Source organism: Miniopterus schreibersii, assembly GCF_964146895.1.
Source record: "Miniopterus schreibersii genome assembly, chromosome: 2".
In the NCBI taxonomy this organism is placed as follows: Eukaryota; Metazoa; Chordata; class Mammalia; order Chiroptera; family Miniopteridae; genus Miniopterus; species Miniopterus schreibersii.
Genome location: NC_138102.1, coordinates 146,104,690 through 146,132,386, shown reverse-complemented (window position 1 = coordinate 146,132,386; position 27,697 = coordinate 146,104,690). Strand labels below are relative to the sequence as shown.

The window sequence follows — 27,697 nt, the reverse complement described above, 5'->3', positions numbered from 1 at the left end:
TAGGAGGCAGAGAACATGAGTACACATTCACAACAGAAAAGAATATCATGGCAGATGTCAAACCCCAATAGTAATTAGATTAGTGCACATTAAAATGAGATAGTTTCTCACCTCTCAAGTGATAAGACTGAGTGTTTGAGAAGATAAAATGCAGTGGTCATGGGGGTAGGGGTGAAGGTGGAAGAACGCATAGAGGGGATAAATGGTGATGGAAAAAATAAGATAAAAGAAATGCAATGATTAGTATTTTCATACCTAGGCTGTTAGAATTTTATACTGCTCTGGCCTTAGAAAGCAGTTTGGCAGTATGTATCAGGAGTCAAAAGTATTCATGTACTTTAATCTACTAATTCAGATTTTTAAAACTTTAAATCAGAAAGCATTTAGAAATGGTAAAGTCGGTAAAGATTTAGTCACAGACATATATATATTCATACCAGCCAAAATATTCTACTTCCAGCTCTTTATACAGTAGAATATTGTGTAGCTGTGAAAAGCTATGCCCATGAAAATATTTTATTACATATAAAAATGTTATGGTTATGATAGGCTTAAGGAAAAGATACAATCAATTATTAAATTGATTTTGAATACACAAACTACATAGTTCTGAAGGAATTGTGCCTATAGATAGATAGTAGATACATTTTTTTCTTATATTCCTTTACTTTTTAGTTTTTTCTTTTATAGTTAGGAGCCTTTCAATAGTAGGTGACAGAAAATCAATTTCCAACAACAAAGTAGGGGTGAGTGGGATTTACTGGCTCCTGTAACTGAAAATCGCAGGTCTGAGGTATGGCTCTGGTCCGGATAGACACTACAGCCCCGATGGTGTCAGGGCTGTTTCGTTGTCTTCGTTCTGTGTCCTGTGGTCTCCTGCCGGTGGTTCTGGGCACTCTCCCTTAAGGTTGCAGAATGGCTGCAGATTCCAGATCTCACATCACACTGAAGCCCAGAAAGGTCTCTGTCAGCAGCTTCCTCTAAGGAAGCTCCTCTTTCCCATGGACACTAGGAGGTATCTCCTCACGTCTCAGTGGCTCTTTTAGGTTGTCAGTCCTTGAATCAGTTGCTCAGGCCAATGGGACGAGACACCGATTTGTCTTAAATCAATCAGAATCTACCTCTGGAGTCCAGGGGCGGGAGGGCAATCTAGCCCAAACCATGGGACTGAAAATATTCCCCAAAAAGCAAAATCTGGGTCCTTTTCTAAGACTGGAAACAGACCCAGGGAAGCAAAAGCAACAGTTGTTCACTGCAGGGTACTTTCAAGTTTTCTGTGATGAGCATATGCTAAAAGTTGTAAGAAAAGTATATTAAACTTATAGTGAGAAGAGATACATAAGAAACTTGTGGAAGGGGAATGCAAAGCTTCTCTGCCCCCTATGAAGAAATATTGAACCTGCCCAGTGCCCTGAGGAAGTTTGGAAACATTGTAAAAGCTCTGGAATGAATTAGAATTCATTTCAGAAACCAGGTGGGAGGCAGCACCAGGTAGGGGTTAGTGTGTCTTTGGAGTCCTTGAGTATCTCAGTTCTTTTACTTACTAGTTGCTTAATGTGGAGCAAATTACTTAATCTCCGTGTGGCTCTATTTCCTTATCCATAAAAGAGATCTGATACTACCTGCCGCGCAGGGCTGCGTGAGGGCTTAAAGGTAGACGTGTGCGGAGGTGAATAGTAAGCATTTAAAGAATCTTAACCATTCTAATTACTTAATAACTTCACAGATTATGGAGATAATTATTTAAAATACATACCGTTTAAATGGTCTTTGTGTGTTGTGCTGAGAGAGAAAGAATTGATATACCTTCTCTGATACGTATTTCTCAGCTTGGCTAATTTTCACATCTACTCCACACATTAAAAAAAAAAAAAGTTGTTCCTTTCACAAGTGTTAAGCCTCAACTGTGAAGGAAAGTAGATAATGAGAGAGATTAAAGGAGGAAATATAATGCCTCCTCTGCAAACCGATGGCTTAAAAAATAAGAAAAACATCTTGTTAACACTTTAGTTGTCATAATCATAGCTAATATTTATACAGGACTTTTCATGTGCCTGGGCTTAATGTTCTACGTGTTTTTTCTGACGGCAGCTCACTGAGTCCTCACAACAATCCTCTAAGTTAGTTGCTGTTATAATCCCCCCATTACACGGGTGAGGAAATTGAAACCCCCAGGGGTTAAATAATTTGTACAAGGCCCCACAGCTAGTGGCAGAGCCAGGATTCCCATGCAGGAGTCTGGCTCCAGGACTTGTAACCAGCCACTCCCTTGACTGCTCTCCAAGGTGAAAACCAGCCCCCTCTGTTACTGAAAAGAACAGGACATGATTTGCTTAGTCCTGAGACACATTCTTTGTAGCTTTTCTCTCTCGGGGCAGTCATCACCAGCCATCAGACACATTGAGTTCATGCCTCTGGAGCATGCCCAAGAGGTAGATGTAGGGAAATCACTTTCAAAACGGGCCCTTTAATGTGCAACATTCAGTGGCAGAGAAAACCCGCCTGGTGAGGAAGTGAAATCGTATCAACCAAGTGCAAACTATTGCTTCACACACCTCTGCTGGCACTGGGTCTGTGCCGTCAAAAATGCAGTGGGTTAGTGAAATGAATCTTGTGCAAACACAGGTTATGAACAACTGCCAGTTTAAGATCTTACAATATGAGCATGAAAAGTGGGCGACACTTTCATAAGCAGAGACCTGCTGCCATTTTCAGTGGTTCCCTTGGGGCATCTGCACAGCCTCTGAACACGTCCTGGTCAGAACCACCCTTGGTACCGTAACTAAGACAAAAGCCAGCACTGGCTGACCCCTGAACCACGGGTAGGCTCTGTTGGAAGGACACATACCCCTTTAGTGGAGCAAAGAACACTCAGAACCTAAATAATTTCATAATTGTAGGAGGGATGTTTTCTCTGGTCCTGCTGTCACAAAGACTCTTTCCTTATACCAGAACATGCTACCAGTTATTCCATTTTTACCCCATCTGAAGACATATTCTCTCTCCTTTTTTAATTAGACCTTTAAAATATATATATGTACACACACACACACACACACATATATATATATTTAGAGAGAGGGGAAGGGAGGGGGAGAGGGAGAGAAAAAGAGAAACACCGATGTAAAAGTGGACCATCGATCAGTTGCTTCCTGCATGCCCCCCACTGGGGACCGAGCCTGCACCCCAGCAACCCTCCAGCGCGTGGGACGACCTGAGCTGCATTGGTCAGGGATAGACCTTTTTTTTGTAGAGTAATACTATGTTTATAGAAACATTGCACAGAAAGCGCAAGGTTCTCATAATCCCTCCCTCCCCACACACAGCCTCTTTTGACATCTTTTTTTAGTGGACACACTCTCTGGTGATTTCCATCATTCCTTTTCCTTTCTTTGACGTTTAATGTGCTTGATTTCCACCTCTCTGGTGGCAGTTCTGTGAGATTTAACATCACTTCACCCGTGCACCTTGTCCATTTAAAGCATGGGGCCAATTTTTTAGTGTGAGAATGTGATTATTGGTGAATCTCATGCTACTTTGTTTACTGTGTTTTCAGATCCTACTTATCATTGCTTCAGTTATTGGGATCATTGTCTACAGACTCTCAGTGTTCATTGTATTTTCTGCAAAACTTCCCAAGAACTTGAATGGAACAGACCCGATCCAGAAGTATCTGACCCCACAGACGGCCACGTCCATCACCGCTTCCCTCATCAGCTTCGTCATCATCATGATTCTGAACACCATCTATGAGAAAGTGGCAATCATGATTACTAATTTTGGTAAGTCCTTACCACAGCTTACGTCATTTCTAGGACATTTCTTAGAACCTGGTAGAGATGGAGACTTGTATCTTTTAAGCTTTTCAATTCCAGTACGTTACAATTCTTAGAAAATTTCAAGTGTAAACATATTTTCTCTAGCCTGTATGGGGCATGAATTATCTATAGCTTTGCATTAGTAAAAGGGACAAAGCAAAGACAATCATCATAATGTCCAAGCTTTGTATAAACAGATCAGTGCTGAAGAATATTTTCAATTACATTACATCATGTACCCTATTGTTGAAAGTAAATAGTCTCTTCATTGCAAATAAGTGAAACAGGGTCATGGTCCCAGTGGCGAATACGCTCCTCTGTTGCTGAGAGGACAAGCAATCATGCTGTTACATGTCTTCCCCCATTCTGTTCACATTAATACAGCTCCATTCTCATCAGCTCCGGCTTCTGTAATAAATGATTCTTCTCTCTGGCTCGTATCCCAGGCAGCTGCTTTGTGGCCAAAGTTAAGTGCTTCCCACACGCTGCATATGTCTGGGTTCTCCGCGTGGCCTGCTCAGTGGTCGTGTTCTGAGAATGATTAGCCCAATTTAAATTTCCAAACTAGGAGATGACCTGTTTTGTCTTCCCCAAATGCTTCTAGCAAGTTGCCCCCTGTTTTGTTTGTTTTCTTCAACACCTACTCAAAAAAAGACAAGAGAATATCGTCCTTGCCCATTTGATAACATTGGTTTTGTAAATTTCAAGGAATAGTTGTAAATATTTTTGGCCACGTAGGATATTGTATTTATGGGGAAGAAGCTCTCATAACAATGTGTAAACTTGAATTAACACAGTAGCTATATTAAGGAGATCAAAACAGCTTAAGAGGAAACCGTATGAATTGTATTTTTTAAACATTTTAACTCCTGTATCAGTGTCTTTGATTAGGGTCTCATAGCTGTTCACAATTTTTAAAACTTAACTTTTCTTTGCATTAACTGCAGAACTCCCAAGGACCCAGACTGACTATGAGAACAGCCTAACCATGAAGATGTTCTTATTCCAGTTCGTCAACTACTACTCTTCATGTTTCTACATCGCATTCTTCAAGGGCAAATTTGTCGGTTATCCCGGAGACCCAGTGTATTGGCTGGGAAAATACAGAAATGAAGAGGTATGAATGTAGAATTGTATCATCTCAACAATTTTAAGACAGTTTCTTCATCGTACGTTCTTAGATTGTTTTTCAGCCTAAAGAGAAAATCAGAAAAAATAAGTAACTGTTTCACACTAGAGCCATCTAAAATCTAAATGAGATTTTCTTTTTAATATCCCAGTGTGACCCCGGCGGCTGTCTCCTTGAACTGACAACACAACTGACAATAATCATGGGAGGAAAAGCAATCTGGAATAACATACAAGAGGTGTTACTTCCGTGAGTATCAAGTTGTGTGATCTGGAAGATAGGACGGGGGTAACACAGCCACGTAGTTTGCCTGCACGTCCACAAAGCTGCATGCCCACCTCTAAGGTGGAGTGGACCCTGTGCTTATTAAAGGTCTTTGGACAAGATGGTCCAACCCTCGGTATAAACGTGTCTGTGTTTGCACCTTCATTTCAAGCAAGCCCATGGCTGCAAGTTACAGGGACCTGCAGTTTTCCTTCCGCTGTTTCTTCTCCTGCCTGAAATGTTTAGGAAGTGTGTTTTGAATCACTTTCCCTTGTTTGAACACTAGGGATGCTGAGTGTTAGCCAAGTTAGAGAGCGACTCTGGCTCCTCCCATCACTGCTGCTTCTCTGTGTGTAGGTGCTAGTGCCCTTCTTTTCATACAAAATTTTAATATACCAAAGATATATTAGTTACTCTTGCTACCCAGAACTACACCCATAGTACATAGGAAAGCAGAGAAACACCTTATAATTCAGTGGCTGTGTTCACACCATTTAAATGTGTCAAAAGGAACATAGTGAAATGGATTCCACCGTAGCCGTACCTTCCACCCCAGCCGACTCGGGGCCCTTGGCTAGAGCTCTCCGGGTAAACACGGCTGCATATCTGATACTGTGCCCGAGGTTCCCGCTGGGTCTCTCCAGCACCTAGAAGGGCACCTGGTGTTTAGCAGGCACTGAGTGACTCATATGCTTCAAATCCTTAACATTAGTAAGTTAATAGAATTGTTGGTTGGACTCAGACGGCAAGCTCCGAGCTCCTTGGCCTTCCCGGCCACAGTGTTTGAGGCAGTCCTGGAAATTTTATTCTGGACATGCTTGACAAAAGGCTACTACAATGTCTGCATTAAGCAGCTTACTCTGGAGAAATTTTTATGATAAAATGTTAAGGAGAATAATTAGTTAAATATCCAAAATACCAACAGCATCATCCTTTGGTCGAAATTTAGATAACGATGACTGTCATTTTCTTCCCCTATATGTTTCCTATACTTCCCACAGTGGGTGTGCACTACTTACAAGAAAAGTGAACTGTTATCTTGAGAAGGGGTATTTTATATGATTTGGTTGGTGGGTGAACCAGAGACCTGCAATAAGAGAGCCCTAAATACAGGTATCCCTCACTGGCCACGCTTGCTCTTAAAATTCAGGAACATAAACTCGGGAGTGAAACAGATTCAGATAGGAAAGGATGCTTGTATTTAAAATTAGCGAGTGGGAATTCTGTAGAATGTCCTAAACACAAATGATTATCTGTAGTATGTGGATTAAATATGATAATGAAGATATGAAGAGAAAATGAGGTATAAAGTACTTCACACTGTGCTCTACACCAAGCAAGGACTTAGTAAAGGGCAACTTATTATGATGCTGTTGTGCTAATATGCATGGTCAAGTCCTAAGAAAATTACTTAGGTGGCCCCTGCTAGAGAGAGGAGGCACCCAGCCATGGCCAAGGAAAGAAGTGTCTGGCATCTGTATTTTTAAAAACTTCTCTAAACAGTTCTCATGTGCAGCCAAGATGGATGTCCCTGCACTAGAACCATGGCCCAGCAGAAAACCCAAAAGACCAGGGACAATGATGAACTGACTACAACCTAAGATTTCCTTCTACAGAGGAGTGGTTCATTCAGGAAGACTGAACAAGAGGCTAAGCGTGTGCAGCTCAGGAAGGAGAGCTATTCGGAGAGACTTCTGATGTGACCCGTTATGGGTGAGGGAAGGCAGGACAGTGACCTGTTATGGGTGAGGGAAGGCAGGACAGTGACCTGTTATGGGTGAGGGAAGGCAGGACAGTGACCTGTTATGGGTGAGGGAAGGCAGGACAGTGACCTGTTATGGGTGAGGGAAGGCAGGACAGTGACCCGTTATGGGTGAGGGAAGGCAGGACAGTACCAGAGGCAAGTGGCTGCCAGGACAGAAGCTTCCACCCGAATCCAAACTGATGGGTTTGGGGCCTCAACAGTAAGAGACCTATTCCCCTGGGCCATGGAGAGGCTTCAGCGAGAGGCTTCAGCAAGAGGCTGAGGCTGGAAGTGTGAGGCAGAGCAAAACATAAACCAATTGAAACCAGCCATCTGGAGGTTGGGGTCATGAGGGGTGATGGACCTGTGTGGTCGCCGGTGCCACCTTCTTCACAAGACCCCTGGAATGTCTGTAACGCTGAGGATTCCCAGACCTGACGGATTACAGAGCTTTGGGTTGGAGCCTGGGGAGCAGTGAGCATTGTGTTCTTGTAGGTGCTGGAGTGAGATCCGCCGGCCCAGACAGCACCACGTCCCTGAGCCAAGAGTCTAAATAATTTAGGATGTATTTACAGTTGGCCTGAGCCAGTTAACCTGGATTGGTCAAAAAGCAATCTCACATAGTGGGTTCTGAGGCGTTAGGAAGTGTGCCAAATGCTTACCTGCCTTACTGAAATCATTCAATCCTCACAGCAACCCTGGGCAGTGTAGGTTTTAACACCCCACTTTATTTGAACTTGACCAAAATTAAATAGTAAGCAGTGAAGTGTGGCTTCATAGTCAAGGCGTGTCCGAGTCCATGTCCCCTCCACTTCCCACAGCCTTCTGCTATGCCCTAATGTCCTAGAGGAGAAAGAGGCGGGGAAGGATTGTGAAGCCAGGGCACGCTCTGTTGTAGAAAGATCTCCCCTTAGCACACCTTGATCGGTGTAGAGTTAATGCTGAGGTCAGTGGCGCTGGGAAACCCAGCACAGTGAGCTAGCCCTGTCCTACACTGTGTGTGCGCACGCCTGCACATGCCGTCTATACAACTGCGTTTGCATTAGTGTGAAGCCTTCTCATTGTCCCAATTTGGAATCAATACAAGCACGTCATCCCGTCAGCCGAAGCTTAGTCAGATCTTTGCGTCTGTGTTTGAACTTGTTGGTTGTTATGGCTCCTCTTCCGCTGAACTCCACAAGGAAACCACAAGCCACTGCTGCTTTAGGGGACAACCGTTCTCTCTGCTACAGGTGCACACTTAGTGTCGCTGCCAACTCGCGTCTCTTTTCAGGACAGATTGCAATAGAAAGGGGGGGAGGAGCATTTATCTGGGCCAGAAGGCTTTGAGAAAACCACGACATAGAAGAGACAGCAGCTAGTATCCAGCAGTGGGCAGAATGCCAGGCCACCAGCTGAGGCTGCGTCTTCTCCTAGCTCTGCACCAGGACTTCGAGGAAGTGGATCGTGTCTCGGGTCCTTGATTTGTTCGGCTTAGACTATGATCTTCGACCTGTTTTATCCAATGTCAAACTATGTCACTTTTCTCTCAGTGTCCCTCAATGGTTCCCCAGTTTCCTCAGGCTAAAAAAACACACCCAAATCCTCACAACAGTCTCTTTGCCTCCCCTGCTTGCCCCTTTGCCTCCTTAATATCTCTTTTCCGATGTCACTCTTAGTAAGGCCTTCCTGCCACCATCCCCACTCCTCCCTGCCACAGATGCAAACGCTTTTTCCCCACAGTACTTATCACCAGTTCACAATCCATGTCTTGGTTTTGTTTCTTTTCTCTGGAAAGACAATTCTGGATAATAGCGTGGAAAGGAGAAAAAATAAAGTTAATCAAATGAGGGAAAATATCTTTTAAAGACTAAACTGCCTTTATGAAAAGGAGCTAAGAGAAAAAGTAGCAGTTACAATTTTAATAAACCGGGATACATGGTATTATGTTTCAAAATATTTTGGGGTAGGGAGGCAGAAGTAAACAATTTAGCGTGAAAATGCAAGATTAACTTATTGGGAAGGTTATGTATTCAGCTTGAGATATCACTGACTACTTGTTCTGACCATGTTCTAATTTATAATTTGGTCCTTTTGGCAGCTGGGTCAAGAATCTAATCGGACGCTGTCGCACAGTTTCGGGCTCAGAAAAGATATCCCCGCGATGGGAACAGGACTACCATCTGCAACTCATGGGCAGGCTGGGATTATTTTATGAATATCTTGAAATGAGTAAGTCATAAGTGAAAGTTTAGGTGATATGTTATACTGGAGCATGTTTTGGATCCCGAAAGTCATGATTATCAAGCCAAATAATTGTCTGGGATATTGAAATGGGGTTTTTCCTCCACTAGATAAAAGTATACAACCAGGCTTTCAAATAAGGCGACTGTGCATCTTTGTATTTGTGTTGTACAGAGCTAAGGCTTATTCCGCTGAAATGCAATAGTCGCGGAGGAGCGTCGTCATTAGTTCTCAGAGCCTCTAATAGTGTGGGCTGAGGGAGAACTCGGAACTCTTAGATGTGATTCAGCGCGGGCTGGAGCGCTTCCCATCGAGTCCTGTAAGCGAGCCCGAGCCGTACAGGAGCCCGGGGAGGAGCGCGCTGCTGCTGGTCGCAGGGGTGACCACGGCCCCCTCCCCTCACTCCTGCCTTTGGCAGCATAGCTATTCCTTCTGGCCAGTGGCCTCTGCCTGGTGCCTTGAGCGACCTCATGACTCATCACTGGCTTGAATGCAGAACCATTTCGCTGGTCTGGAATTAAGATTTAGCGCAGGTCTCCTCCCCCTTGAAGGCCTTTGTCCATTTGTGGAGCGTTTGCTTGGGCTCTGTGTCTCTTCAGTTGAACTGGATTTTGAGCTCAGTTACCTTTAAATGGATGCATCTCAAAATAGATTTCCATAGGAAACACCATCTTTTCTATTGTACATGACACACATCTAATAGAAGGCTAACAGCGTGTATGTTTTGTGTCTGCCCTTTCAGCTAACCATTGCATTGAATTACAGTTGTTTTTTCAGTTTAGAAAAAAGGCATTTATGCAAAGGGGTTTGAGTGGATGCGGAGACACAGACCTGTTTGCAAGTCTGCAGAGAGAGAGGGCGGCTTTTATTAAATCACATTCTATATATAAAATAATTGCTTTTAAAATATATGTTATACATGGAAATACATCTGCTTCCTTCGGTGAGTGAAAGGTTCATCTTGTAGCTTCTTCAGTCAGCAGTGCTTTGCAGCCTGGGGTCTGATTTGAATTTCATTTTTGCTTGTGTTATGTTTTGTGACCAGGTTCAATTAAGGGTATAGCTGTCATACATAATGCAGAAGCTATATTTATTCTGTTTATTTCCACAAGGACTTTCAAGACACCTACCTGTTATCCTAAAATGAGTCATAATTATAAATATTTCATGTGGAGCTATTATCAACATTAATAACATTCTGGGGCAGAATATCATTTGTTATTTTAGCACCAAAAAACCTTGGGAAAAAAGAATTATTTTCCTGTAGTTGATTAGTCAAACCAATGTCATTGAGAGGAAAAGTTACATGGTTGTGTTTTAGGGAGAAGTTGATATGACTTTGAGTTTCCTAGTCTCATTAAAATAATTTCCAACTTACATAATTCAGCCTCACCCTACCTTATGAAAAGATGGAATAACAACTGTTATAGACAGTTCTTTTTAGGTTTATTAATTTGTTTTCCTATTATTTAAATAATACCTAATGAGTTAGAAAGTTCAGTCAGTTTCTAAGAGTAGACAGTCTGTTATTCTGTATGCAACTCCAAAGTGAAATCTATTTTTTGTTCTTTTAGGTTATGGGAGATAGAATTTCCAAGTGCCCTTTGAATTATTTTTGTTTTTCTAAAATAAATAGAGTGCCTTTGGTGCGGTCTCATCACCACACGGTTTCCCCTTTCTTTCCATTCCCCATGTTCATTATGATACCACCATCTACCTTTTCAGTTCTGAAGGGAAACATCTGACTAACCACCCTGGAGCGCCCTCACCCTGGCCCAGGCCTTGCGCCGGCCACCAGCTCTGTTCTCCTCTGCCCGAAATGCCTCTTCTTTTCTGTCTGAGGAATTCCTGCCAGGCCTCAGCGTCACCCTCAGCTTTTCACACAGACCAGACGCTTTTCCCTCTAGGCATTAGCTTGACTCCTGTGTTGGTGGTATAGGTATTGTGTGCGAGCCTCTCTCCCTGCCCAGACTGCTCCTGTTGGAGGGAGCTGGCAAGGCCTCTGCACCTTTCAGTCATGGGTGGGAGCACCACCGCCTGGACATAGACCTCATAAATATTTCTTTAAGTGACCTGAGCTTGGAGTTTCAACACACACATATCACTGTGAGAGGAATTTACATTAAGATTGCCCCAGCCACCCCCACCAAGTTCATTGTGGCATATGTTTTGGGGGAGACTTTTTGAGTGAAGCTTTTTTTATTTATTTAGCAAATTCCCCACCATCCTTTGAGATTATTAGAGTAACCCTGGGATATTAACCAAAATTGCCTCCCTGAGTATATGGTTCTGACTTCTGAAATCTCGGACACAGGAGTTAGAGAAAGTCTGTTGGTCTTAAAATCCGGAGGCCATAAGATAGCATTTCGTACAGAACATGGCATGGCACACACACCAGAGTGTTGAGAACTCCTTGGTGCCCTCCCAGTGGGCATGAGCCATAAATGAAGTACAGTAAAGTGATGACATGTCCCGTTTGACCGCACCTTCCTCCATCCCTAATTTTTAAAAATTTATTAAAACAATGACCTCCATATAGTATTTTCTCCATTTGATTTGCTGTAATTAATATCAACTGTTCTTCACCTGCTCCTTGCACCACCCCCTTTCCTTTCCTCTCTCTCCAGGGCTACAGCACCCCCCACCCTCTCCAGGACACAGGCCTGTCTTCCCCCCGCTCCCTCATCTCTGCTGTTTCCGCCCACCACCTGTATTGATGTTTCCTCGTCTTTGCAGGATCTTTCCAAAATGGAAAAGGCACTACAGCTAGGTAGCCTTTAAAAAAAAAAAAAAAGTGTGTGTGTGTGTAAATATATAAATGTATTTTTATTTATCTTTATACTTATATACACACACACACACAGCCCTTGGCTTTTTAAAATTTAAGGAAAACAGTAATCAAGAGGAAAAACATTCCAGAGAGAGAGAAATGTTTGGCCATATCAAAAGCTGCCTAGTAATCCAATAAATATGAACTGAAATGTCAGTGGCTTTGGGACACACAGCCGCCGGCAGAGGCAGCAGGAGTCGCAGGGCTGAGGCAGGTGGAGCTTTCAGGAGGGACAAGTGGTGGAGAAAGAATCAGTGTGGGTTCTTCAAGAAACTCGACTTTAAAGTGACAAAGAAAGCACGGAAAGTATCAGAGAGCAATGTAGGTCATGAAGTTCCAGGCAAGGGTTATTTTTGTTTTCCCAAAGGGTGTTTTTTGCCTTGCTGAATTGAATTGATAGGCCATTCGTTACTGTCTCCTTGCTTTTCTTGCTTTCAAAAGTTTAGAAAGTTCTTCTTACTTGAATATCAGAACAGATTATTCCATCTGGAATTGATTTTAGTGTCAAAAGTGAGGACTTCATGCCAGTTCTCCCAGTGTGGAGCTAACTATTCCATACTTGAATCTACTGGTTTGAAGCATCACTTTTATAATACATTAAAATCCCATGAATATCTACATCTATTCTTGAAATCTATTTTATCTACTTAATTCATACTATCTATTAATGCACCTGTTCTAAACTATTTCAATCATCATAGCATTATAATATACGTTAATATCTCGTAGAGCTGGTCCTGTTTTGTTTTTCTAGACTGTCCCTAATACTGTCAGTATGCCCATCCCTCATCATTTTACTTGTATATTTGTGTATCTCGAAGAATTGTAGCATGACCTTTCAGCTTTTTTTTAACTACATTTGGGATTATTAACTAAATTTGTATTCAAATTCTAATTTATATTAGAGAAAAAATGATGAGTCTGCCCACCATTTATTCGTTCGTTATTACTTGTTTTATGATGACTTTAAAAAAATAGAGTCTTAACATTTCTCACTAATTTATTTCTAAATAGTCTGTGCTTTTGTTGTCATTATAAATGGTATCTTCTCCTTTTTGGGTTTTTGGCTGAGTTTATTGCTAATATAGTCCTAATGCCTGGCTTCTCATGAATAATGAGATCAGGCATCTGTGAGAGGGCCCTTCATTAAGACACACGTTTGCCAGTTCCCATTTGACTGAACCCACTCTACTCACTCCTATTACGTTGCCTGGCCTGTGTAGGCAGATGAGTTCATTAGATGAGTCAGACACAGACGTTGACATCACTGCTTGATGCTGTGCTGCTGACTCTATGACATCACCAACTCTGGTCCTTGCTTATCTGATTTCCTTGACCATGACCACACTTGTCTGCTTTTTCTGTACCACACCCTGGCTTCTGAGACCAGAAGCCATTCCAGCTCCTACCCGGCTACCCCTCCAAGTCTTGCCCTTCCTGGCCGGAGTGGTCCCTGCCACTGTCAGCAGTAGCCCTTAAGGGGCTGGCATTTTCCCTCCTCCAGTCTTAGTTACATACTTGTACTAGCTTACTTTAAAGGTATGCCAGTTAGGAGGGAAGGGTCTAAAACAGAATAGTATAATGTAGTATAGTATATAGTGTATCCCACTTAAATTACAGACATGGAAAACTGCTAAGCCACCACTTGAATCTTGACTGACTGTGACCACATAGACTGCAACAACTTCAAGATATGACTTCCTAAAAAGGGATTATATTTTAACTTAAACTTTTATCTACATTTCTGTGATGTGTAGTAATACCTCCAGTTCTGAATGCGTTGCACTTGCAGACTCAGGGGAGCTTACTCATTTGCCTCTTTTTAGCTTATTTCCTCCAGTGTTCTCTAAGTATAGTCTTCCCAAAGGTGCATGTCTCATTTCTTTTTAACTTGTTAGATACTTCACAATATTTTCTTTTTTTAATCCTAAATCACAAATCATCTTCCAGTATTCTATTATTTCAACATTGAGAATGAATAACATGCTTAGAGTGTCCCACGTTTATTTACCAGCAAATAACTTTGGCTGATTAAAGATTTTTTAATATATTCTGTTAAGTGTATATATAATTTGTCTTTTTGCCAAAGATCTCATATTTGATATTTGTGTTTTGTTTTAATTCTTTCACTGTTGAATATTATTAGTACCATGAATGTCTGTTCTCGTTGGGGGTTAGTTTGTGGTTTGCCTTTCTCTTTCTTTACGAGAGTGAAGGAAAATGTGTTGTCTTGCCATCTCTCCTCCATCCATGATGTGTGTCCATTTCATTGACAGTTATTCAGTTTGGCTTTGTCACCTTATTTGTGGCCTCTTTTCCACTGGCCCCTCTGCTGGCTCTGGTGAACAATATATTGGAAATAAGGGTGGACGCGTGGAAAATGACTACGCAGTATAGACGCATGGTGCCAGAAAAAGCCCAGGACATTGGAGCGTGGCAGCCCATCATGCAAGGAATCGCCATTCTGGCTGTGGTGACCAATGTGAGTAAAACCGGGACTTAACGGGCTCAACGCGTTGAAAAGGTCAAAAATGCATTAGGGTTGCTACCTGAGGAATCAGATGTTTGGTATTTCTTAAAATGGGAGAAAGACTATCATCCATATCAACAACATCATTGTAATCGTTATTTTTTATTGTATTTTGTTTATAATTACTACTCATGACTTATAAAGTCAAGACCTCTAGCCTAGGCAGTTGCTAAGAGTTACCATTATATTATTGTTGCACATTTGCTAAAGTTTTTATTTAATAGAAACATGGTAATAGTAATAACAATAAGTACTAACTTTCAATCCTCACGTGACTATAAAAGGAATTATATCCAAAAGTGCTTTTATAATGGAGATAAAAATCTGTCCATTTAGAGTGTGAGGACCCTAAAATAACAGCTATCATTCACAGTATTTTACCATCTATTCCAAATTATCAACCTAAAATATTAACTATTTGGTGATGAAGTATAAACACTTTGTGCAGCCCCAGTCAGTGTCACCTGTCTTCTGGGGCAGAGGTTCTTTAAGGAGCAGGTTCCCTCTCTCTTCCCTACCCACCCCTTAGTTGCTGCGAGCCACTCTCTGATTATTAGCTAAGCAGCCTCATACTCTGTGTGTGTCCCAGTTGTGAGGGAACAGAACTCAGTTGTTTAAAACCTGTATTGATCATGGACCTGTCTGAACTGTCTCTCTTTTTCCCCAACAAGCCAACAAGAAGCTCTCAGGCAGACTAATTCCCATGCCAGCTCATCAGGGGACCTCCTGCCCTAGAAGTACCCTTACAACCAGGGCTTCTTCCCCTTCCTCCCTTATTTCACTGCCAAGTTCACTCCTAGGTCGCAGTCCCCAACAAAATATCTCAGTTTTAATTTCTTAATCAAGCCACACTTGCCCTGAGTCCCTAGCCTTTTCCCATAAGCACAGAACAGAACTCCGCACCTGTGGGCCAGGCTCCTGGATGCGGGGGGCTGAGCACTGCAGGCTCTGGGATCAGACCCGAGCTCCAGCTCCCAGCACTACCGCTTCCCAGCTACACAGCCCTGGGCAAGGCCTGAACACTCAGAACTCATTTCATCATTTGTAAATTGAATAATTCCCAATGACACACTTGATATCATGTGCCGCAAAGGGTGGTTGGGGAATTCAGTGAGTTAATGCCTGGAATGCACAGAGCCTGGACCTCGAGGAATGTTCGCTGCCGCTGTTTATCCTGTTCATGTCTCTGCGTCATTCACGGTGACTGTGGAGACTTTGACAGGTGTCTAAACTAGAGGCACAATTTTACAGTGTGTCACTGTCAGGACCGTGTTAGCTACAGTTTTACACAGTAAAACAAGTTATCTGGAACCCAGCTGTCACCCCAAAGAACCCTCAATTTGTCTAAATTGGATGCTATCCCTCCTTTTTAGAGAAAGTTGCAAATCCCACACAAAAAAAGCACCTAGTAGGTTTATTGGTGTCCATTCACCCAGAGATCTCACACCTTCAACATCCACTGTGCTGTGAAATGAAGACAGATGTTCAGAAATGTGACAGTGCAGCTTCAAGTTCCACAGTCATGAGAGAATGAATCTGTCGTGTCCAGTATGCTGCCCAACACGAAGCGTGGCAGGAACGTGGCTTGTGTGCTTTAGCAACATTTTCGGCAACACGGGTTGAAACGAAAAGGGTTTTCGTTTGACCTTCAGCTAACCAGAAAATTCAATTGAGTCATGCTCCCATTCCTCAAGCGTCCTGGTTTGATTGTATTAGGCACCTTTACTAGTATCCCCAGCCTGGCTCCACTCCATTAGCGCAGATGGAGCTTTGGCTGTTTCCAGGGCTACTCGGGGGGGGGGGGGGGGGGAGTGTGCACACACAGGCACACACGCCGCGGCTGGTTCTTACCCAAGGAGCAGTTCTTATAACTTAGGCATCTTTTTGTTATACATGTATATTATCCCCTCACCTCCCTAATGTGTGCCTCCCATTCTGATATGCACAAGAAGGGCTAACTTTCCATAATAGGAGAACTTCTAACTGTAGGAAGAAGAGAATAGCTACCAGGGATGAGAAAGGACATTAAGCAGGGTTCCGTGTACAGCCATTCATTTTAAAGCTGCCCGTTCAATGAATAAGCTGAATTGACATTGTTGTGTCATTCCAGAGCATCTGCTATTGAAGACCAATTTTAATTTATTTTTACATAAATGGGAAATTGTGTTTGGAACAGCATGGGAAATGAAGCGCACTGCATTTATTTGTACTCTTGCAGCCTGTCTCAAAGCAGCTCAATTCAGGAGGAAAATGTATCTTGTCAGAAGATAATAGAATTAACTTCCTTGTCAGAATTTTTGTAGCTTTCTAAGCACATCTGCAGGTGATTCTCTAAAAAGCTATAGTTGAGTAAAATAAAAAATTTTAATTAGTTGGAATCTGGAAAAAAGTATTCTTGCCTCACACCACCACTGACAGGCAGGCAGACCCACACCCACAGAAATATCTCACTTCAGGGGAAATTTTGTAATAGAAAAGCCCCCGAGTTGTTTCCCTTGCTTTGCCTGAGATCTTTGTTGGCTTGTGGTCTCACTGTGTCTAAACCATATGTTTCTATGAATACTCTTAGAAATCATACCATGCCAAAAACACATCGTTCTTCTGTATCAATACATGCCCGAATCAGTCACCTTCATTTATTCACATAGAATTTGGATTAAAATATTTTTAAGCCAGTCAGAGAAAGACAAGCATCAAATGATCTCACTCATATGTAGAATCTAATGAACAAAATAAACTGATGAACAAAATAGATCCAGAGACATAGAAGCATGGAACAGACTGACGAATCTCAGAGGGAAGGCAGGGGATTGGGGGGGGGGGGAGATTAACCTAAGAACTTATATGCATAACCCATGGACACAGACAATAGTGTGGCGAAGGCAGGGGGCAGGGGGCGTGGAAGGGGTCAATGGGGGAAAAATGGGGACATCTGTAATACTTTCAACAATAAAGATAAATTTGAAAAAATACAATATACTTTTTACTTTCTCCTTCCTTTAAACCAATTTTATACATTGGAAACCTTAAAGCATAAGTTAAAAACTTTTGGAGAAAATTCATATAATTCATAGTAGCTTTCCATCCAGGTAGATGTCTGCCTATCTGCCTAATTTTGACCCAGGTTTAAGTCTGACCCATATTTATTCCTTTAACATGGAAGCACACTAAACTTTATTTGATCATTTATAATGTTCATAACTTTATCCACTTAACCTTTTGGAAATTTAGAGGCTTAGATACTAGATCTAACAATACAGACATCATTGCTTGACTGTGAGTGGAGCAACCCAAAGTTGCTCCAAAATAGGGGGTTTTTTTGCTTTCTGAATTTTAATAAAATCAATTTAAAAATTATTCTTCTCTAATGAAGCAACATACATAAGTATGTACTGGCAATTTAAAATAAATTAGACTATAGACTGACTTGTCTAAACAAGTCTAGATACTATAGTGAAAAAAGTATGAATTTAAAAGCCATTATTAACTTAGATCTAGGAAAATGTATGCAGTTTACGTTCTATTTTTAAGAGGCAAATGATTTTAAAGTATGTTTTTTGGAAAGAGACACATCGACGAGACATCGATCTGTTGCCTCCTGCACGCCTCCTACTGGGGGTAGGGCATGCAACCTGGGCATGTGCCCTGACTGAGAATCGAACCAATGACCTCTTGGTGCATGGAGGGAAGCTCAACCAACTGAGCCACGCCAGCCTGGCTAGAGGCAAATGATTTTAAAAATCAGTTTTGTATTAATTATTTACTCTACAAAGGAATTATTTATAAAGCCAAATTATTTTTAGAATATTGACCTTAGTATTACATAAACAAAAGGGCCTTCTACATCTAAATCATAAAAGATTTAAATTATATCGAATAAAGCCCCCAAGGTTGATTGAATTTTGTTATATTCTAATTTTTGAAAATATAATTTACATACATTATATGCAGGCAACTCTTTAGTTATCCACAATATCAGAGTCCACAGTTATTCTAACTACTTTAAAAACGTAACAGGCAACTATCAGGCCTTTGCTTTTGAACTGTAGGTACAGTTCTGGGCATTTCTTAGAATTGAGGACCAAAAGGAAAGTAATTATTCTACTTTAAAGTAGCTGCTCAAAGATTTTAGGATATTCACTCTCTGTACCCATTTGTTATAGTTATAGTTAGGACAAATGAAGATTTCTGAATCTTTAATTTTAAGAACAGTCAACAGATGAAAATGTGATTCTGGCATGTCTGTTAACCACAGCTATAAAGGCTCTAAACTAATGCCTCCTTTCTTGTTTTCCTCCCAACGCAGGCCATGATTATTGCTTTCACATCAGACATGATCCCCCGCCTGGTGTATTACTGGTCCTTCTCTGTCCCTCCGTATGGAAACCACACCCACTACACCATGGACGGATACATCAACAATACTCTCTCCTACTTCAACATCGCCGACTTCAAAAACAGGAGCAAGGGAAATCCATACTCCGGGCTTGGTAACCATACCACGTGCAGGCAAGTTCTGCTTATGTATTTAAAAGTGCAGTTCATCTTTAGGACTTTTATTGTAAGGTAATTCTATTTGGTATCATTTAAATAAAGTAGCTAGAGACATCTTTTCCTAGGTTTCTTTTCAATCATACTTTAAAAAGGATAATATATAAAAGTTAATACAGACTAGGGTTAGAGCTTCCAACCATAAAACAAGATTTAAAGATGAGAATTTCAAATGATTACAGGGAGACTGATCCAGGAGAAGTCTTATATCTTAGAAATGAAGAAACTCTAAGAGTTCCAAAAAGCAAGATAATTCATTTGTTATGAGTGATGTGTTATTCAAACACAACCTGGCAACATTGATTGATGACAAACTAGCCCCCTCACTTATCAAAGAAATACAAAGACAAGAAATGTGAATGCCTCCACCCAGCCGGCAGGATTCTCTAAAGGTGTTCCAAAGCACTCTGCACTGACTTTAATGGCTGGGGAGATCAACTGTAGACAAGGACACATGAGCTAAATTACCAATTGATAAAGTTTGTTGACTATAGATCATCACATGTTTTTGTTCAATTACAGCCTTAAACCTAAAGGATTTAAATTTTATTTAGTTCCGCTCCTCAAAGCTTCCTCTGATTCAGCTTCTCAACAACACAACCAAGAAACCAGAAATAAGCCCTGAGTAAATGTTTCAGAGTTATACATGGTAGAGCCTCTTCAGAATTCCACACTGAATCTGCTTTATATAATTCTAAAGAGTAATTAAACTGTTCCAGGTCCTAATAGGTTACAAGAAGAAAATTAGAGATGTGCTACCTGAGGGAGAGACACCAACAGCAGTAGCACATGACATCTGACAACAAGGAAATTAGTTAGAAAATTATAACAAGCAGGTAGAGGGGGGCACTCTCTATAGGGGGAGAGAGCCCCATAGCTAAGTGAACCCTGATAACACCATTATATAAATAAATTTATAATTTCTGAAAAGACACTCGTTTTAGTTACACTCTTTCAAGAAGGCAAGGATAAAACTCTGGCAAGAACTTTTAAGATACCCTTGTTTTCTTGTTTTACAAAGATGGAATCTGTCATTACCATCATTTTCCTATTGAATATTCAGTATTACTGGAATAATATCTCAGGGTTTAGTTATCATATTAAACTCTTGGAGAAAATTTATATGATGTCCAATTTTATGACCTCTTTTTAAATGGGCACTTGTTTTACAGTATTTGATCAAAAAGAATTATCTCTGATCTGCCCCCATTGTGTTTCCAGGTACCGTGATTTCCGGTACCCTCCTGGACACCCACAAGAGTATAAACACAACATCTACTACTGGCACGTGATCGCGGCCAAGCTGGCTTTTATCATCGTCATGGAGGTAGGAGAAGCATGCGTACTTTGAAATAATTTATAAGGCAGTATATTTTTATACCTTTTATCAGCTTTAAGTGTTGCCGACTCTGACTTAAAATGTACGATACATTCTTATCTCTTGCTAATAATTATTTTAGGACATTTATTAGTCAAATTTGACCTGAGAATACCCATAAAGCTCACATTAATTAAAAGAAGTTGCTTATCCACTTTAGAGTTAAAAGCATGTTGTGTGCTAAAGGGATTCAGTTATTTTCAATTCAGTATTTATTGAGTGTCTTTGCAGGGGTGGGGTGCAGGGGGGACACTGGGCTACATGTTAGGCCAAGAAGGGCTTTATTCAAAATGAATAAGATGTGATTTCTGCCCTTGAGAAACTTATTGCTGCAATAGTTTTATTGGTATTATTATATTTATTGATTTTCATAATATACCTTATAATATTTTGTATTTTGCCAAAATTAACCAACTCTGAAAATTGATTAAGGCAGCCATAAATTTGGAATTTAACTACTACCAAATTCCAGAGCCTCAGAAATTGCTCGATTGGTATGGCCAGTTAGGATTACATTTAGCTGCAAGAAACAAAACCTATCTATAGTGGCTTAAACAAATAAGAGTTGATTTTTCTCACATAAACTTCACTGGAAGTAGGTAATTGCTCCTGAATCAATACCAGCTCACTGATACAAGGGCCATATCTCTGATTTTCTAGGTTCTCTCTCATTGAGTGTAACTTTATGGTTGCAATACGACAGCTGCAACTCCAGATAACACATTTATGTCCTAGGTGAGAATAAAGAGAAGGGAGATGGTAGCCATACCTGTTCCTTTTTGTCAGAAAAAAAAAATGCTTTGCCAGAACCCCATGGAGCAGACTTTCCTCTACATCTCATTGGCTAGACTTATAACAAAGGAGTCTTCCTAGCAGCAAAGAATGCTGAGACAGGAGGTATTTCATTTGCTTTGAATAATCTGTTAGCAAAGACAAAGTGGGATAGGCTACCTCACTTTGATCATTTTTCTGGTATTTTTTAATAATTACCAAACACTAAGAGAAGATAATTCATCATTAGCTCACCATCATAAGTGGGTTCCTGAAGTATAGTATCTGGTATACAGCAAGAGTCACTAGTTTATATTCAGAGATGTAGTTACCAAAATGTTTAGACTTCTGTTTTTGCTGTCATGGTAGATGGGATACTGTGAGGGGCCATCTCACTACAAAACATTTAGAATCAGCTTAAAACATAGTTTCCTTTGCATTTTTTAATTCACTAGAAGGAAAAAGAATCTACAAAGAGGAAATAATAAAAGGTGATGGGGCTAAAATAGTGAGCAGCGAGCACCCCTGAAGTTCAGAAGTGCTCTGAGAATAAGTGCAATTATCAGTGTCTCCATCAAAAAGCTCAGTTGACCAAGACTGGGGTCAGAGGCAGGTGGAAGAGCTGAGCTTGAGAATCTTGGATTCAGGTAGGGACCCCAGAAAGGGGTCTCATGACAGAAAGAAATGTTTATCTTTTCTGGTGGAAAGTGTCAGTTTAGATCCCAGGTTTTTTTCAAATTGAAATAATCAAATACAAGCTTACAATCGAAGATGGACAGGCTTCCAGTGAAGATGGCGGCTTCAGTCAATACTGTACTTGTCTCCTCCCACACCACTTCAGAATTACAACTAAACTACTGAACCATCATTGAGGACCTCCTGAGGTCTAGCTAAACAAAAGTTCTATCACTAAGGATATAAAGAAGAAGCCACAACAAGACTGGTAGGAGGGGTAGAAACAGGGAACCGGCTGGTCCCACACCCAGGTGTGGTGGATAAATATCAGAAGGGGTGTCTAGGCTGCAGAGGTCCCCCACTGGAGGCATCCCAGCCCCTCACCAGGCTCCCTTGCCCAGGGTTCCACTGCCAGGAAGAGAAGTCCCCATAACTTCTGGCTGTGAAAATCAGCAGAGATTATGGCCGAGACAGAGGGCTGCTGGAGTCCCAGGCATTTCTCTTAATGGGCCAGTGTACAGACTTATTCAGACTTAATTGCTTTGAGATCCAGCACTGGGACAGGAGCTCAGAAGGAATCAGAGACATACGTGGAGGAACTGAATAGTCTGGCATCAGGGCAAGAGCTAGAGGTCAGCCCTCTCCCAGAAAGAAGTGTTAACAGAAGCCATTGTTCCTTTGCTGAGCCCTCCCCTTCAGGTGCAGACTGATGCCATATCTGGGTTTTCATCAACCTGCCTAACATTGTTCTCCCTGTCCTGATGATTCTCTGGGACCTTGCCTCACCCGACTTTTGGATCCCCCCCAAGCCAAGTCCAGTGACTTTTCTATACACACAGCCTGTCTTGGTTTATGCTGCAGACTTTTCTAAAATTTCCCAAAGTCTCAGACCCCAAACAAGCAGCATCTGGCCTCAGTGTGCCCCATACCTCTTTCTGAGTGCCCCAAGCATAGCACTAGGGGCACACAGCCTCAGTTCACAACTTAGCCTCTCCAAGACACCTCCAAGCCCAGGACAAGTGGCAACCATCTTCAGATCACTTTGTAGCTCATATCAGGTGGCCCCAGGCAGGGCACAGGCAGCAGTTGACCTTGGTCTGCACCCCCAAAGGGACCCCAGAAGCAGCGTACCCCATGGCCAGCTTCAGACCACAGCAGAGCACTACCCAGCCACCTCCACAAATGGCACACTCAACAGGCACCAGAGCCCCGGTAAAGCAAATCCTGGTTCATAGGCTCAGTCCACATACAACAGCTCCTCCACTGTAGTCACAACCAGTCCTTACAACCAATCAGCCTGAAGGTTAGTCCCTCCAAAGCACAATGAAGGCTCAACTACAACAGGAGGGTACACACAACCCACAAAAGGAACACACCTGGAACACTTGGCTCAGGTAACAAGGGAGCCTGTGCCACTGGGCCACACAGAACTGCAACTACATAAGGCCACTCTACCAAGAACAGGAGACGTAACAGCTCTACCTAATACTCAGAAAGAAACACAGAATGTCAGTCAAAATGGGGAGACAAAGGAACGTGCCCCAAATGAAAGAACAGGAGAAATCGTCAGAAAAAAAACTAAATGAAATGGAGGCAGGCACTCTCTCTGATACTGAGTTCAAAATAATAGTTAAAGGATGCTCAAGGAACTTAGAATTTCAACAGCATAAAAGAGGACATAGGACCCACAAAAAAAAAACAGTCATAAATGAAGCATTACAATAATTAAAACAAAGAATACATTAGAGGGAATCAAAAGTAGATTACATGAAGCAGATGACTGAGTCAGTGATTTGGAAGATAAAGTAGCAGAAAACACCCAATCAGAAAAGCAAAAAGAATCCAGCCCAGCTGGCATGGCTCAGTGGTTGAGCATCAACCTATGATCTGGGAGATCACAGTTCAGTTCCCGATCAGGGCGCAGCCCATCAAGGACTGTCTCATCATTGATGTTCCTTTTTTCCTCGTCCTTTCTCTAAAATCAATAAAGACATATTTTTTTTAAAAGAGAAAAAAATCCCTAAAAATGAAAATAGTTTAAGACATATCATAATTAAAATACAAAAGGTTAAAGAGAGAATCTTAAAAGCAGCAAGAGAAAAGAAATTAGTTACGTACAAGGGAGCTCCCATAAGGCTGTCAGCTGATTTCTCAACAGAAGCTTTGCAGGCCAGAAAGAAGTGGCAAGAAATATTCAAAGTGATGAAAAACATGGAACTACAACCAAGATTATTCTACTCAGCAAAGCTATCATTTGGAACGAAGGACAGCTAAAGGGCTTCCCAGACAAGGAAAAGTTAAAAGAGTTTATCACCATCAAATGTAATACTTTACAAAGAATGTTAAAGGGACTTCTTTAAGAAGAAGAAGAAAACAAGATAAAAATATGAATAATAGAATGGCGATAACTACATATCTATAAACAATTACTTTAAATGTAAATGGATTAAATGCTCCAATCAAAAGACAGTAGCTGAATGGATAACAAGACCCTTACAGATGCTGCCTAGGAAAGACTCACTTCGGTTCAAAACACACACATAGACTGAAAGTAAAGAGATGGAAAGATATTTCATGACAATGGAAACAAAAGCTGGGGTAGCAATACTTAGACCTGACAAAAGAGACTTTAAAACAAAGGCTATAACAAGAGAGAAAGAAGGACCCAGCAATTCCACTTCTGGAAATTTATCTGAAGAAGTCCAAAACACTAAATTGAAAAGACATATACAGCATTATTTACAATAGCAAAGATATGGAAGTAACCTAAGTGTTCGTCAGTAGATGAATGGGTAAAGAAGTGGTGCATATATACAATGGAATATGACTCAGACATAGAAAAGAATGAAATCTTGCCATCTGCAACAACATGGATGGACATAGAGGGTGTTGTGCTGAGTGGAATAAGTCAGACAAAGGAAGACAAATGCCATATGATCTCACTTATATGTGGAACCTAAAGAGCAAAATAAAGGAACAAGCAGAACAGAAACAGACTCATAGATACAAAGAATATTTTTATGGTTGCCAGATGGGAGGAGGGTTTGGGGGGATGGGTGAGAAAAGTGAAGGGATTAAGTACAAATTGGTATTACAAAATAGTCACAGGGATGTGAAGTACAGCCTAGGGAATATAGAGAGTAAGACTGTAGTAACTATGTATGGTGTCAGGTGGGTACTAGATTTACTGGGGTAATCACTTCGTAAGTTATATAAATGTCTAATCACTATGTTGTACACCTGAAACTAATATAATATTGTATGTAAACTATAATTGAAAACTAAAAAAGTATTTGAATAATTAAAATAATCCATCTCTACAAAAAGGAAAAAAGACAACAAAATTAACAATAATTAGGTGAAATAGAAAAAAACACGAGTGAGATTCAGCCAGAAAACAACTGATTTGAACCATCAGTAATTTTAAGAGTTTGAATTATCAGAAAAGGAATATAAATTAACTGTATATAAAAGTGTTTAAACAATAGGAACTATAAAAAGTTACAAGACAATTTTGAAAAATAATTTCATAGAACTTTTAGAAATGAAAATATATAGTTGTTGCAATGAAAAAGTAACATATGGATTAAACAGAAGTGTAGGCAAATCAGAAGAAAGAATTAGTGAATTGGAAGATAGGTCTGAAAAAATCACCCCTAACGCATCACAGGGAGAGAAGTGGAAACTATGAAAAAGAGGTTAAGTGGTATGGAAGAGAAAATGAAAAGAACAAACTTTCCAAAAAAATCATAGGAGAAAAAAGAATGGATAATGGAAGAGAGCCAATATTCAAAGAGTTAATGGCCAAATTTTTTTCCAGAATAAGTGAAAGACATCTGTTCACAGAACAGAAAGCACAAAAAATATCAAGCAGAACAGATAAAGAAACCCACACTTGCACCCATTATAAGGAAAATGCAGCACACCAAAGATCTTAAAAGTAACCATAGATAAAGACAGAATGAGAGTAAACTTTTTAACAGCAACATGGAAGCCATAAAGTAGCCTAATATCTTTAAAATGCTAAAGGTAACTATAAACCTAGAATTAGAGCAAAACTTTGAGTAATTGAAAATTTTTTCCACAATGACAATACCAGGCCATATGGTTTTATGAGAGAGCGACACCAAACTTTCTAGAACAGATTATTTCAATCTTACACAAATTCCTCCAGAGATCACAAAAGGGAAGTGCTCCCCAACTCCTTTTAGATCCTAAAATCAGACAAGAGAAAGGAAAATCATAAAATGTGTAGACTGACTTGACCAATATATTTTTTAAAAATGGCATCATGCCCCATTGACTCTATCACAGGAATGCAAGGGTGTTATAACATAGAAAACCCACATATCTATAAATATTACCTACCTCAGAAATAGATGAGGGGAAAACCTCTTTCTTACATCAACCTTTGCATCTTACTGTATAATTTCCAACACTCTAATCTCTCATCTCAAAATATTCTCCACTCTCATGTCATCTAAATGACCCAGAGCATTTGGCACAGCAGATCACTCTCCCCTCCTCAATACTCTTTCTCACTTGGCTCCCAGGAAAACATTTTTTTTTCCTTTCCTCCTACCCCACTAGCCAGTCTCTTCTTAATTTATTTGCCAGCCCCTTCCTTCTCTCCTCCTTAATAATCCTGGGGCTCATTCCTTGGTTGTCTGCTTTAAATGCCATGTATATACCAATGACTCACAAATGGATATCTCCAAACCACCTCTCTACTGAACTCAACCCATGAATCCAACTGCCTACTTGACCTTTCTGCTTGGATATCTGACAGATAGCTTAAATATACTGCCCCGGCCCCGCCGGGCGTGGCTCAGCGGTTGAGCATCAACCTAGGATCCAGGCGATCAGGGTTCGATTCCCGGTCAGGGCACATGCCCGGGTTGCAGGCTCACAGCCGATCAATGACTCTCATCATTGATGTTTCTATCCCTCCCTCTTCTTCTCTCTGAAATCAATAAAGATAATTTAAATATATATATATATATATATATATATATATATATATATATATATATATATATATATATATACTGCCCCAAATCCCCATATCTGCTTAAATTTATTTCTAATGTTCTCTTCCGGACCATGTTCTAAATCTTTTCCATATAGACTGTCTCCCTGCTCTGAATTACGGTAGTTCCAGCTCACCAGTTGCTCAGGCCAGAATTCTTAGACTCCTCCTCATTTTCTCTCCCCCACTTACCCCACATCCAGTCCTGTTGGCTTTTCCTTGGAAAATACATCACAGATCTGACCACTTCTTACCAACCCTGCTGCTACCACCCAAGTCAGAGCCACCACCATTTTTTGCCTGAGTTGGCACAACAGTCTCCTAACTGGACTCTTTATTGCCTTCATCTCTCTCTCAGAGTAAAAGCCAAAGGCCTTACACAATTTAGCCACACTCCGTTACCTCCCTGATGTCACTTCTCTCCTTGCTCACTTCACTTCAGCCTTGCCATTCCTGGGCCACATCCTGCAGGTTCCACAGTGTAGACTCTGCACTGCTGTTCCCTTTACCTGGATTGTCTTTCCTCCTGATATCTGCATGGCTAATTCCCTCACCTCATTAAAGTCTTTACTCGGTGAGGAATATCCAACTAATCTATATAAAATCTGTATAAAATTCACCTCCCACCATAACACTCACAGTAACTCTTACCCTGCTTTACCATTTACCCATAGCTGTTACACTTTTTAACACCATGTAAAATTTATTTGTTTTTAATTATGTTTATTGCATATTATCTGTATCCCCTTACTAGG

At 40.9% G+C, this 27,697-nt stretch overlaps 1 protein-coding gene across 2 annotated transcripts in view; it reads left to right on the top strand.

Moving 5' to 3' along the window:
- The window catches only part of ANO6 (anoctamin 6), a 168,048-nt gene that overhangs the window by 137,676 nt on the left and 2,675 nt on the right, over window positions 1-27,697 (top strand). For both annotated transcript variants that reach the window (XM_081129748.1, XM_081129749.1), the window contains 7 exons: window positions 3,557-3,782; window positions 4,766-4,935; window positions 5,099-5,196; window positions 9,036-9,166; window positions 14,285-14,490; window positions 18,845-19,047; window positions 20,311-20,416. In XM_081129748.1, coding sequence (XP_080985874.1) covers window positions 3,557-3,782; window positions 4,766-4,935; window positions 5,099-5,196; window positions 9,036-9,166; window positions 14,285-14,490; window positions 18,845-19,047; window positions 20,311-20,416 — 1,140 coding nt within the window. The remainder of the gene's footprint in view (window positions 1-3,556; window positions 3,783-4,765; window positions 4,936-5,098; window positions 5,197-9,035; window positions 9,167-14,284; window positions 14,491-18,844; window positions 19,048-20,310; window positions 20,417-27,697) is intronic.